General features: G+C 42.4%; 1 protein-coding gene across 2 annotated transcripts in view; it reads right to left on the bottom strand.

Annotated features, from left to right (window-relative positions):
- LOC150098494 (uncharacterized) overlaps positions 1–6,069 on the bottom strand; it is a 128,564-nt gene extending 122,495 nt beyond the window's left edge. For both annotated transcript variants that reach the window (XM_090405309.1, XM_090405310.1), the window contains exon 1: positions 54–6,069. In XM_090405309.1, the coding sequence (XP_090261435.1) occupies positions 54–5,583 (5,530 nt within the window). In that variant the 5' untranslated portion in view covers positions 5,584–6,069. The remainder of the gene's footprint in view (positions 1–53) is intronic.
- Between the last annotated feature and the right edge of the window lie 6,865 nt (positions 6,070–12,934).

Genomic DNA, 12,934 nt, shown 5'->3' with positions numbered 1-12,934 from the left:
CCAGTCCTAGATTGTGATTCCGTATCTACGAAAGTCTCTAATAGCATACTCACCCACTGCTCGCTGAGATGCACAAGATACTGCGGAAGAAGTAGTGGTCGGTGGTGTCTGTCGGTGCACAGAACCATTGGGATGTGGTCTGTCGCTTGAAGCCGAAGAGGTGCTGTCCTTAGAGGTTGCTTGTTCACCAGAACGTTTCGATCCCACAAAAGACGATTCTATCCACACGCGGGGTGCACGATATGGTGATTTGTCGTAATGGTCGTCCGACCCGGAATCGCGAGTGAAGATGTCCGACTCGCTATTATACAGACTCTGAAGGAACGAATACCTATCTCGACGAAATCCAGATCGTTGAGGGATACTGTAATTCCTCGAGCTATATCTCGAGCTGTCGTGAGTAGAATCGGAATGAGACCGCATGGGTTCGTTCTTGTATCGGGTGTCGTAGCAGTACAATTGAGGGACTGCAATTTCGGTGTTTTCAAAAAACGCCCCATCGGCGTTACTGGAATACATAGCCAACGGAGAAACGCGGCTGTCGGAAGACTCCGGATGTTCAGGTCGAAGGGTAGCCGGACTGAAGGTTGTTCTTCGGGGAGACACGGGTCTGCTACCGTAGAGAGGTGTAGAAGCAGCTGGTGACATGGTGGGAGAACGAGATCCGCTGCTAGGGGTCTGGGCGGATGCTGCAGCGGCGGCAGCTCTCCATCCCAAGTAAGGCTGGCGGAATGAACGATACACGGACCAGGCGAATGCAGGGGCGCTATTGGTAGACAATCGACTGCTGCTCCAACGAGAGAGCGACCCAAGTCCGTACTGAAATTGCGAACAATCTCTAGGAGAAAGGGAAGCAGGACTAGCAGGAGGCAGACTTTCGCGGGACGACCGAAGGGAGTTGGTGTACCTCCATTCGGAAGTGGAGGCTCGTTTAGGAATGACGACGTTGCGAGCAGAGTAAGAGCTGCTTGTTAAGCTCGATGCTGAAGGCGTTCTTGAGGTGCACGATGACTGCCACTTTCGTCTGCCGCTCTCTCCCTCCGACCCCCTCCTCAAGATGAATCCCTCTTTGGGTCGGCGACTCCACTCTGACCTTTTGTACCAGTCGGGTAGCGTTAGATTTTGCAGAGACCTTTCTATCCGCAGTTCGTGCTCAGACTTGACCCTTCCGTCGCCCAACTGATTCTCCGGTGGGAGGACCGACAAGCGGTTGTCTTCGTCCAGCAGGTAATCCATACTGCGAGCTCGTGAATTGTCTTCAATGGCGGAATCGGAGACTTCGGTGCCTAGCATCAACATACTGCGTGTGCGTGCGGACGCCGGATGACCAGTATCGGCGGCGTCCCCGTCAGTGTCGTACACCTCACGACAGATGAGGGTGTCGATGTCGGTTTCCAGGTAACCGTGACTTTTGCTTCGCCACCAGACGTCTCTCTGTTTCTCTGCTCGCTCGTGATGCAGTTGTTCAGTACACGACACCCAGGCGACGTCCCCCGTACTGCGCCCGTAAGGACTGCAATGGCGGGGCTGTTCAGGTTCACGCGCCGATCGATCGGAAGAGCGATCGATGTCGGTGATGCGAATGCTGCTGCGCACTGCTGCCTCCAGCGCCGCTATGTCGGGGGTACTAGCGGCAAGTCGAACCCTCTCTTCTCTCGCCGATCTCCGGAACTGTTCAAATCTTTCCTTCCCGCCATCGTTGTGTTCCCGCTTCTGCTGTTGCTGTTGTACGGATTCCTGTTTCCCCAGGCGTTCGAAAAACTCTTTGCGTGCGCTGGCGATTCGGTTTCGAACTCCAGATGCGACCCCGATTTGGGGTGGAAGTGGCGGTTTGGCAGCTGCTCTCTGAAATCCTGTAGGTCGTCGAGCAGGTTCCTGGTTGGTTGGTTTTGTCATCGGAAGTGTCGACTGACGGCAGGTTAAAGTTGAAAGAGGTGTTTGGAGATCATCTTTGTCGCGTGCGCTGAGATAGGCGGGAAGAATTTTTCTATTATGGTCTGCTAGTGATGCGATGCGATCTGGATCGGTGGTGGTGGTAACAAACCACGTGTCAACCTTCCGATGACCTTTGGGACTTCCGTCAACCGACAAGAACTTTTCGCTTTCGCCGTTTTGAACGCGCGAACTTCTGCTGGTGTCTGTCGTTGGCCTGACAGTCGCTGTAGGCTTCTGAAACGGAGGTTTCGAGAGGTTAGGTCTAAATCCTCGTCGATCAAAGTGCGAATTGGACAGTTCATGATCCTGCAGGGTTCTTGTCGTTGTCCATTCACCCGAGCCTCTCTGGGAAGACGGGCTCACGAGCAAACACGGCGAAGACTGCATGCAGCTGGTCGAGCGTAGAGAGGAATGCTGAACTTCTCGTCTTGTGGGGGAGTTGGTGACCGCCCTCGCGCTCTGAAGCGTTCCCCCTGCCTTGTCACCTCCGTAACGAGCTTCGAACTTGGCGGCTCTCTCGGCGACACTTTCGCTGCTCGCACACATCCGCTGGTAGTGTCGACTGCGTTCAAAGGGCGGAAGCTCCCTTCGCGAGGAAGGCTTGGCGCTGTTCACCAAGTACTCCTGGATCCTCTGACTCACGCTTTTACTCAGCACTATCGATAACGGCGCCGGCGCTGACGACGGGCACTCCGCTCCCAGTAATTTCCGCAAATCCGGCGTGCTTTTCGAATGTGGGCGTCTTGCCAGTAACCCGTCTTTCTGGGGCGTCTGCGTTACGTCGCCGATGAACTCTGACCTGTCAGGAGCAGACGACTCTGCGCAAGGAGGGCAGTCGGTGAGAGAAAGGTCTGGGGATGAACCCCCCAGTCGACTCTCTGCATTCAGGAACTGCGAGGACACCCCTGGGAGATACGGGAATTGATCCAGAGGCGTTAAAATGTCGTACAGTGACGAGACGGCTTTGCACCCTTCTCTCAGCGAATCCAGGAATTGGCCGCCTTCATAAACAGACGGGTTCCGTTCGCAGTTGGAATTTTCTACGGCTTCAGAAGACTTTGTCCTGTCACCCTCGCATAGCTGCTCGCAACACTTCTCTGGAACTACATATGCCCCTTTGTTGTCTTCCACCAAGGCTAAAACACTTTCCGACTGGTGTTCATCTCTTACTGCCGACTCCTCCTCCGTGTTATCTGGAATTCTTGGGGTCAGTAAGTCAAACGTCATGCGAGAACTCCGTAGAGATCGGATTTCACCGGTGTTAATAGACACGTGGTAGTTTTCGACCTCTACGCTAGATGGCAGCACCTCGCGTACCCTCTCTTCCTCAAGCAAACATGTGGCGGGTAATGAGTCGACTCGAAGGTGTGTCCCATCGGGTTCCTTACGGCTATTAACAGCTAACGAGTTATGCTCCGCCGATTTCCTATCGTCCTGGTCTTTGACCTCATTGTCGCAGATGTCTGTTGATGTTTGTTCTGCTTCCGTGTCCGTATCGGAACATGTCAACGAGGTCGTTGGAGGAGTCTCGTCTTTCTCTTTCGTACGAGATTTCTCTGCGATTTCTCCGTCCACGTGACCTTTCGATTCTCTCCACTGGTCATCGAGACGATACATTTCGGTTATTTCGCATAAAATCTTCGCCCTCCTTGCACAACAGCGATCCAGCAACCTTTGAAGACGTGCGGCTTGATCCAAGTGCTCACCGGAAAATTCTTCATCCTCTTCTTCTTCGAATCGCATCTTCGCTTCTTCTTCTTCTTCTTTTTCGACGTCCTCCACATATCCCGAATCATCCCCTTGCTTGCCTGCAATGATCCACTCGTTCTCTTCATAGCGTCCCACTTTCTGAGCTCTAATAACCGAGTTATTGTCAAAAACCTCCGACAAAAGAGAAGCCATCTTTTCTCCAGCGCATCCCTCTAATCCTTCTCCGAAATAGTCGGTTATTCTGTTGTTCCCGGAAGGCTTAACCTCTGACCTTTCACTGACTCGTTCCTCGAGATTAAACCCATTACTTCCGCGAAGCGCCGAAAGTAATTTTTCTAGTTGTTTATTTGTTTCGCCATTCGTCGGATGGTGGCTACCAAAAGCGCTTTCCTTAATTCCATTGGCGTCTACGAGATTACTTGCAGCGTTGTCGTTCTCGGCGCACACCATGTTCTTTACTGCATCGTCTTTGGCCCTTTCACGACGTGCTATCCGTTGCCATGGCAGCAATATCGTCTGCGACTCACACGATGGCAAGAGAGATTCCTCTGTAAGTGAGCCACGGTCTTGACCGGTTCGGGTAACGGAAGCGAAGCTGTCTGTAATCGCATCATCTTGATCTCCGTAAATGTAATCACCGTTCGACAGTTTAGTGCTGTCCTCTCTTTCTAGGTGATCAGGGAGCTTTCGACGGGTTCGTAGGATTTCGATTTCTTCTTCTGATTCGCTTGAACTCAGCGTCCCATTGATATTATTTTCCAACGAGTGCAAGGCCTCGTTTCTTTCTACCAGTGGGTTGTGACTCACATCGTCAGCGAACTCGTCCTGTTTAGGGTCACCTTCGGCATGAGATTCGGCGTTTACTCCTCTCCATAGTTCGTTGGCCTCCGCAGCACTGAGGCGTGGGTCACGACCTACGACTTCCAGCAAAGGCACTGTCCTTCGATCGCCCTCTTCCTCTTCATCGTGTTCTCCCTGATGGAGGTGGTTGTCGTACAAAGGACGAGGAGGAGGTGTGTGTAGATGGGTGATGTAGCTTGGCACGTTTTCCTCTGTAAACAGATCTGCCTCGGGCGCGCGCCCTTTCGAGTTGCAATAAGAAAACGTGGGACTTACCTCTGAGTACGTGACACTGCTATCACCGGGAGAGGGCGTGCGAATCGGATGTCGTCCATCGACTCCATTATCTACCAACCGGAAGTCATCGAACAACACCGGAAATGCACAGTGCACATCTCCGACAGGCAGCTGCTGCCATCTGCTCACGTCTGCCGCACAATCCAGGTAGCCATTGAGTTCCAAATCGCCGTTGGCAGTCACTGTACGTTTTCGTCGATGGGGAGCTTTAACCTCCACTACGGTGACGCGATCGTCTTCCGATTCACTCTCTTCGTCGTCTCGGTCGTCGTCTTCGTCGTCATCCCATGATTTCCATCCCCACGACATGTCTCCGTCTTCGCTCGGACTCCGCAGGTCATCTGAGCTTTCTTCGACGATCGTTTCGAGAAAACTGCGACCGCTTCCACTGTCTCCGAGCTCCGTAGTCTGGGTCAGCAGGTCGGGCCTATTGTTATGCACGTACAGTAGAATTAACTGCCTATCCTCGTCGCTGAGAGCGTCACTTCGTTTCGGTTGCACTTCGACGGCCGTGTGCACAAACGGCTCGTCTCCGTATTCGTCGTTGTTCACGGAATCCCAGTTGAACAGCAGGTCCTCCTGCGTTGACACCTGTGGCTGTACGACATCGGCCATGTCGCCCATGATGTGCTTGCAGTCTCCACCAGCGGCGCCAGTTGTGTTAATCGGCAGACGCTTGCAACTCCGTCTTCTCACGGCGTTCACTACTAGGTAAAGGGTGGCCAGTAGTGTCACTGCCACCAAAATAATACCCTGTACCGGACTTCCCGGCTTCCCTTCCGCGCGCGTTTCACCCTCCATTCGCTCCTACCAATCAGCGCGCCCCAACTCTCCACGGGACAATAGGCACGTTGAAAACCAGTTTAGGAAAGCTTTAATGTGTTTTCTCACCGTGAAGCGGGCAGACGATGGCAAGTTCTGTTTTCACTCCGTCCCATCGGATGCCCATCTTGGTGACCCGCCAGAAGGCCTCTTTAAACCACTCTACGAACAACGGGTACACGAACAGCAATTTTAATATTCCCTCTCACAGGTAATACGTTCTTAATTTGTTAGATTCGTGGTCAGAACAAAGGATGCTCTGACCAATATTAAGGTCAAAGAACTTACCGGACAATTCTCATTCTCTAAGGGCTTCATAAACTATCCGCAAAGAAAACTATTCACCTTCTCTGGTTATCTCACAATACCCGCGTGACGACACCGTTAATTCTTGCATCGATCGCCTCCCGTAGGACGAGGCCAAAGATCATTACGCAATCACCATATCCGTGCACCACCCCTCAAGTACACACACACACGCGCGCACAAACAAAACATGGCTAGCTCAGTCCAACTTTACAACAAACTACACGTTTACGAGAACAAGACACATCTTCAAGTCACGTGTGCATCTGACGTCATTATCTCACCTCACACGGGGATGTACTTTGCTGTCCCAACATCGACATTATTGTTATCTGCTACCTTTATCTTCTGTGTTTGCTCTGGAAGCACCTGTACAAGGTATGGCAAACCAAGTGGATGTTCACTGGTTAGTTGATTACTTTCCTGGTTCGACAGGTTTCACTACTTCATTTCTGAACTGATCCTTAATTAGCCCGAAGTATTTAAATAGATGAGGAGAAAATCGTTGAACTAGAACTACGCAACAAAAATATGACTTTTAAAAAAATTAAATTAAATTGCTTTTTTTAAGTTTTTTTTCATAAAAAAGAGGGGAAAAACAGACATTTTGTTTTCATCCGACTTTTCGTAATAGAAAGGACAAGATGTTCGCTATTTATATGAAAGTCAGTGTTTATTATTTTTTTTACTGCCATTTTTATTAGATTTAAATGAACAAAGCACTTTTTATGTTTATTTTTAAATATCCTTTACTTTAAAATAATGTTATACGAATCTAAGGCACACTGGCGCCATCATTGAGATAAACACTGCTAGTCGTCTGCCAATTTTTATTTCAATTTTTTTTTTTTTTTTTTTAAAATTTAATCTTGTATTTACATCCTTGTTACTTAAATAATGTCATTTCCTGGTTATCGAGACATTTTGTTTCCAGAACTAAAAATGTACAAACTCACTTTTTAAAATTATCTGGTAATCAATGAATGAGCAATTTTCCTCACTTGGTTTAGCCCTACTGAATACGTCTAACACCTGCAGTGTCTTATCACCATCAACCTGCTTCTCTCGTAACACACTTAAAATCTTACTGACTCAGCGAAGCGTAAATAGTGATTAAGCTTTTTATTTTATTATTATTATTTTTAATTTTTATTGCCTGCTATTATGATTATATTTTTTTAAAAATACATATATTTATTATTTTTTCCCGCACTGTTCTGAAACGATAATAGCATCTATATGCACATCAGTGGCGTACCCAGAAGGGGGGGAAAGGGGCCCGGGTACCCCCCAAAGAAAAGGAAAAAACACTAGAAAATTTTCCAAAAATCTTTTCCTAATTTAAATTCATTTTTTTTATTTATGTTGTGTCGTGTCTTCTATTTCTATACTACTTATGAATTAGCGATCACTGCAGATGCTCAGTCATAGGTCGTATGCGATGCGTAGTGTGTATTCGCTAATCGTCAACCCGGCCTCCCCCCCAAAGGTTAAATCCTGAGCGCTCGGTCCCCTCCGAGATTAAATCCTGAGTGCGCCACTGATGCACATTCTTTTGCTTTATATGACACGTATTACTAAATACAAATTTCAAGCGAAAAAAAAAAGTTACATTCTTCTTGCATGCAATTAATAAATAAAAATAACCGAACTTTTATTTCAAAATATTAATTATATTTATTAAATTAAGGTGATAAAAATCCCTTATTATGATCGTAGTTTTCGATCTCAGAGTTTTGCATACTGGCTATAAAATAAAATAATAAGGGATTTTTATCCCCTTAATTTAATTAACTTCGCCAGAAAAAATAGCCGTTTGGCTTTTTTTATCTTACAATAATAATTATTATTATATTTATATATCTTATTCAGTTTCGCATAAAATGCGAACTGAATGCTACTAGCTGCACAATACTGCACTTCGTCTGCTTCTTTATAATACTGGTTACTAATAACTCATTACGTATGACAAGCTGTCATACGTAAAATTATACGCTATTTATTGAAAAGAAAAAAAATAGTTCGCCAATTAAAGCTATTAGAAACTATAGGGAAAGAGGTAATAACTGTGCTATGACGAAGAGTGGAAAAATATATTAATACCGTTGATTTAAGAGTTAAATAAACCGGAAACCTTACTTTAGGGACCAAACACTTTTTTTTTTTTTATCTACTCCGGATTATCTTACCATTAGTCCATCCATAGTACTAATACAAATGTGCTATAAGCCTAACAGCCTTCGTGAATGAAATTAACATTTAAAAAAAAATCATAATAATAATGCCATCTGCTCACTCCTTTGATTTCACTCCAAATTCTCCCATCAGTGGTTTCCTGTCTTTTATTTAACTGTTTCTAAACACTCTCAGTTCCCTAATTTCAAATTATTTTGAGTACGTTCTTGTATATTGCAAGTTCAGTGTTTTGGCTAATTTCTCTCTTATTCCATATCAGTTTATTCAAGTGACTTCCCATCATAGCCCCTTACTTATTCTATTATCTATTTTCACATTTCATTTGCCATCTTCACTAAAAAATGGGCCTAAATAGCTGAAATGTGTAGAAGTTCGAACCTGTTCTCTAAGTTCACTACTAAGAATGCTGTTGATATTTTCCATATTCTTCGTTTTCGTAGTTTAGGTTTTATTGATGTCATCTGGGAGGAGTCAAGAGCTAAGGTTTGACTACGTTTTTAAAATAGCTTATAAAAATAACTGGAAAATCATTAACTAGTTACGTTAGTTAAAGAACTACTTTTGATTGCATTATAGGAAATAATTTTAAAACACAACCTAGAAGAAATATATGTAAATCATTTGGATTTAATATCAGATAAAAAAATTGAAAAAACAAAATGAAAAATAGAACCAAGTACACATGCTCTCCAAATTGAGGATATGAAATGTGAAAAAAAAAAGGGTTTAAAAAATTAACTGTTTGAATATTAACTGATAAAAATGAGTTAATAATTAAATTTGAAACACAGACGCACTTAGAAATATCATTTGAAAAATTCAAAATAATTGAAAAAGCGTTGTATTCAATGCGAAAATATAAGAAAAATTCTAGGTTCAATAATAGAAAAAAAAAAGACTACGGAGAATTAGAAGGGGGAGGGATGTTGGCGACTTCATTCTTTGTGCATGTGTAGTCGAAGGAATGTATCCAAAACTATGTTCAATTTTATATAGATGACAATTTCTTTTTAAGTTATGAAATGGCTTTTCTTTTTCCCAGTTAAAATTATTATATAGTAAATAATAATAAAAAATAATAAGACTATAATAATTAAATTTGCTGGCCTTGTTGGCCAAGTGGATGGTAACTCTGTTCTCCAACGTTGACATTAGAGAGCAGAAATACTCTTAACATGTTGATGAAATACTTTCCTGCATGTAGAACTGAATCAGTACTTACCATATGCTATATAATGCATCTGCAATTACCATTGGAATTATCAGAAGACTAATAATTATTGCCTAACAATATTTATTTATTTATTTTTAATTTTACGGTGTCGATTTCCTTACAAGGGAAGTGAGACAAAACTACGAATAGATAATTATTCTAGCGTTTCACTTAGTCATCGCTAAAGACTACGCCTTCTCACTTTACAAAATTCCAGCAAATAATCCACGGTACTGGTATCATGTTTGCACAGAAGGCGTTGATCACATACTTATTTGCTGTTATCTCTTTCTGTGTGTCTGAGTTATCTTTAGCATTTATTATTTCGTGTACATTTCGTATTGAAATGCCAAGTTCCAATCCTGGAACTTGGCATTCCGGTTTAGACTTGAGGTTTAATTTCAATTCTAAGCCGGAACCGGAAGCTTTAAAAAGTGTGTTAAATTTTGATTTAGGTTCTGTCAGTAATAAGGGTTCTGATTCTGCTGAAAATAGTGTTAATATCGTTAATTTGCATAGCGTGTACTGTGGATGGTTTGTCCTTAAGACCTTAAAAAAAAAAAGAGCTCTTAAAAGTCGGTTAGATGGCCAAACTATAAGCTTAAATCTTCTATAATAAATGCATCTTTAAAAGCATACGCATAGTCATAATGGGTCTACTGTTTTTCCTCAGTTGATGATTTAGTCAAACAAACAAAAAAGTCTGATAACCGTTACAAAGAAGGAAGCAATTTGGCAAAGCTCTCTTGTTTCTTAATAATGTTTTCCAATTAATAATTGCTGCTATTGAGATATAATACAGGTCACCAGACTTCACCTAAGTCAATGACACTTATCTTACATATTCCGTTTTCTTTCTTTTTTTCTTAAGTTCTCTTGAGTTATACCACTCAACGATAGTCTTATGAAGCAAGATTTAACAAAAGATATATTTTTAGAGCAAATAGCCAGCTGTTCCGGAAGTTAAAAACCTCAGATGAAGGTCAGATAAGAGTTTTAAACTTCGTTTATGTAAGATGACAAACCATGCAATAGCAACATGTTTGTTGAATGATACGGTTCACCTACGAGAAACATTTCCAGTTAATTGTATCTAGTATTATCTGTACCATCTTACATGAAACAATACTAGCATTTCCTTTGATGCATTTTCAACACATACCTTTTTTAAATCTTCCTATCTTCATTAACAACAAGTATCGGATAGATGTTTTTAATAATAATAAAAAATAGAGAGATCGGTATCTGGTAGTGGCTGCTAACTTCATTCTTTGTGATATAAAAGACGACCCAGATAGGGTAGCCAAGAGAGTAGCGGATAAATGCTTTCAGAAGAGACTTTAATTCTCTTCTTGTTGAGTAAAGGCAGAGTGAACCATCAAACGCATCCGTGGGTGAATGACATACGTGGAATTGGTCCTAACGGGCATAAAATCCGGAATTCACAATAGAAAAAACAAAGTGAAGAAAAGAAAAAAGAAACGGAGTATCGAGAGACAAATGGGATAGTTAGAACCGCTTTAAGTTGTCAGCTTCCGCCTTGTTTGGTTGCGGGGGGGGGGGGGACTACAGCTCATTTACTGTCAGAATTGCTGATCAAACTTGTGTAAAGGCAACCTTCTTGAAGTTCCTTTTATTCAAAGTAAAATATGCGTGTATACGTGCTGAGAATTAAAAATAATATATTTATCTGTGAACGGGGAAAAAAAAATAAATAAAACGTTGTTTAAATAGTAACTATAGATTTTAAGCAGTTTACTGTGAAATTAATATATGTTAAATATTCATGTGTTATTCAAAATAAGCAATTTCAACATCGGAAATAGCGCGTGAGCAATTGAAGTTTATTGTTGTTTTGTCTTTTGTAATGCATTTAATATAATTCTATTTTTTTTTCTGCTAATAGGTAGCGCTCTTTCCTTTTATACAAATTTTTTCTGATATTTTAATTCATTCAACATTTCAAATTGCGAACTTAAAAGTATCTTTTTGCTATCAATTTACTCTCAAATTAATGTATGTTAAATATTCATGTGTTATTCAAAATAAACTATTTCAACATCGGAAATAGCGCATGAGCAATCGAAGTTTATTGTTGCTTTGTCTTTTGTAATTCATTTATTATAATTCTATTTTTTTTTTTTTTCGCTAACAGGTAGCGCTCTTTCCTTTTGTACAAATTTCTTATTTTAACTTATTCAACATTTCAAATTGCGAACGTAAAAGTATCTTTTAAATAAATAAAATAATAAATTAAGTTTACCCGACATACATAATAAGAAATTCGTTAGACTATGCTGAGTTTTGAAGTTTAAAAAAAAATCATTAGGACATACGAGATTTTTTTTTCTTTTAATTTAAAGTATGATATATGTACCGTACAGATAATAAATGAGGACTAAAATCAAAGAATTTATCGTTCCGTAACTGGTACCAAACTCGGTTTTTTTTGACTCATAAACCGGATGACCGTCTGTATTTGAATAATCTCTATGAGAGAATGGATTACCACGCCTTTTCTACATAAACAAGCTAGGCAATGAAAGGTTGTACGGTACGAAATAAAAAACTGTTGGGGTACACAGAGAAAGAACATTAATACACTCACCTACTAACCCAGTGACCCCAGATACGAGCTAACGTTACTGCCACAGTAGTATTATCTTTATAGCTTCGAGTTTTGTGTGTTCAATTTCCGGACGTACAACAACATATTCTATCTGATGCGATCTTTGGTCAGCTCGTTTGAACCATGGCTGAAATTATGGTAGCTGTGGACTGAACGTGCCCTAAACTAGGCAGAATGTGGAAAGAGACAATAGAATCGGTCACTTGGTAAGAGTATCAGAGACGGAATAATAGAGTTTATATATAGACTGGGAAGTTATTAGGGAGAACAATTGGCTTCGTGAAATGAGATTGTATTTATTATACTGAAATAACGATATATTGTTGAGTATATTGGCTAGGCCTAATTCTTGTATACACACGCATAAAAATTATATGTGTGAAGTGTTACGAAAAATAGAGATGCAGGATCAATTTTATTCAGTGATATTCGGCATACTACGGCTTATAGCTAGCCGAACAATAACATAGGAAGAACTAAAGGGAAGCAAATTCCTTCACGTCCATGACCCTTAAATCTCGTCTCTTTCCTTGTCTTCCCGCCGAAGATTCTCCAACTGTGAGCACGCTCTCCAAAACTGCTTGGCGTGGAAAATAATATCATTCAAAGCGTGATGTCAAACTTTCATTATTACCGCTTGTCTTGTAGAAGAGGGGGGGGGAGTGGGGAGGTTCATCCCTTGCTGTCTGTCGAATCTCGCTTGGCCACAGAGCGAGACGACATTTTTGTGCAACAAGCGGTGAATGGGTGAGATGTCAACATCCTGTTCTAGCGATACATTAAGGGAAGTCTGAGGGAAGGGGGGGGGGGAGAATGGGATACGGGAAAGGTTTGAAGGAAATGGCTAAGATGAGGTTGACCAGTTTTGGAAAATATATAATTTCGTTTAGGGGTTTGCGTGTAGCCACTAATACGTGTATTTCAGGCCGCAGGTGCGGCATCCCACGGATGTTGGTTGCCCTCTAATAGTTTGAAGTTGAAAACCT

Source organism: Typopeltis vanoorti, chromosome 15 (assembly GCF_054136105.1).
Source record: "Typopeltis vanoorti isolate ZY-2024b chromosome 15, IOZ_Tvanoo_1.0, whole genome shotgun sequence".
Classification (NCBI taxonomy): Eukaryota; Metazoa; Arthropoda; class Arachnida; order Uropygi; family Thelyphonidae; genus Typopeltis; species Typopeltis vanoorti.
Note: the sequence above shows the minus strand (reverse complement) of the source record. Positions and strands in the feature narration are given on the sequence as shown.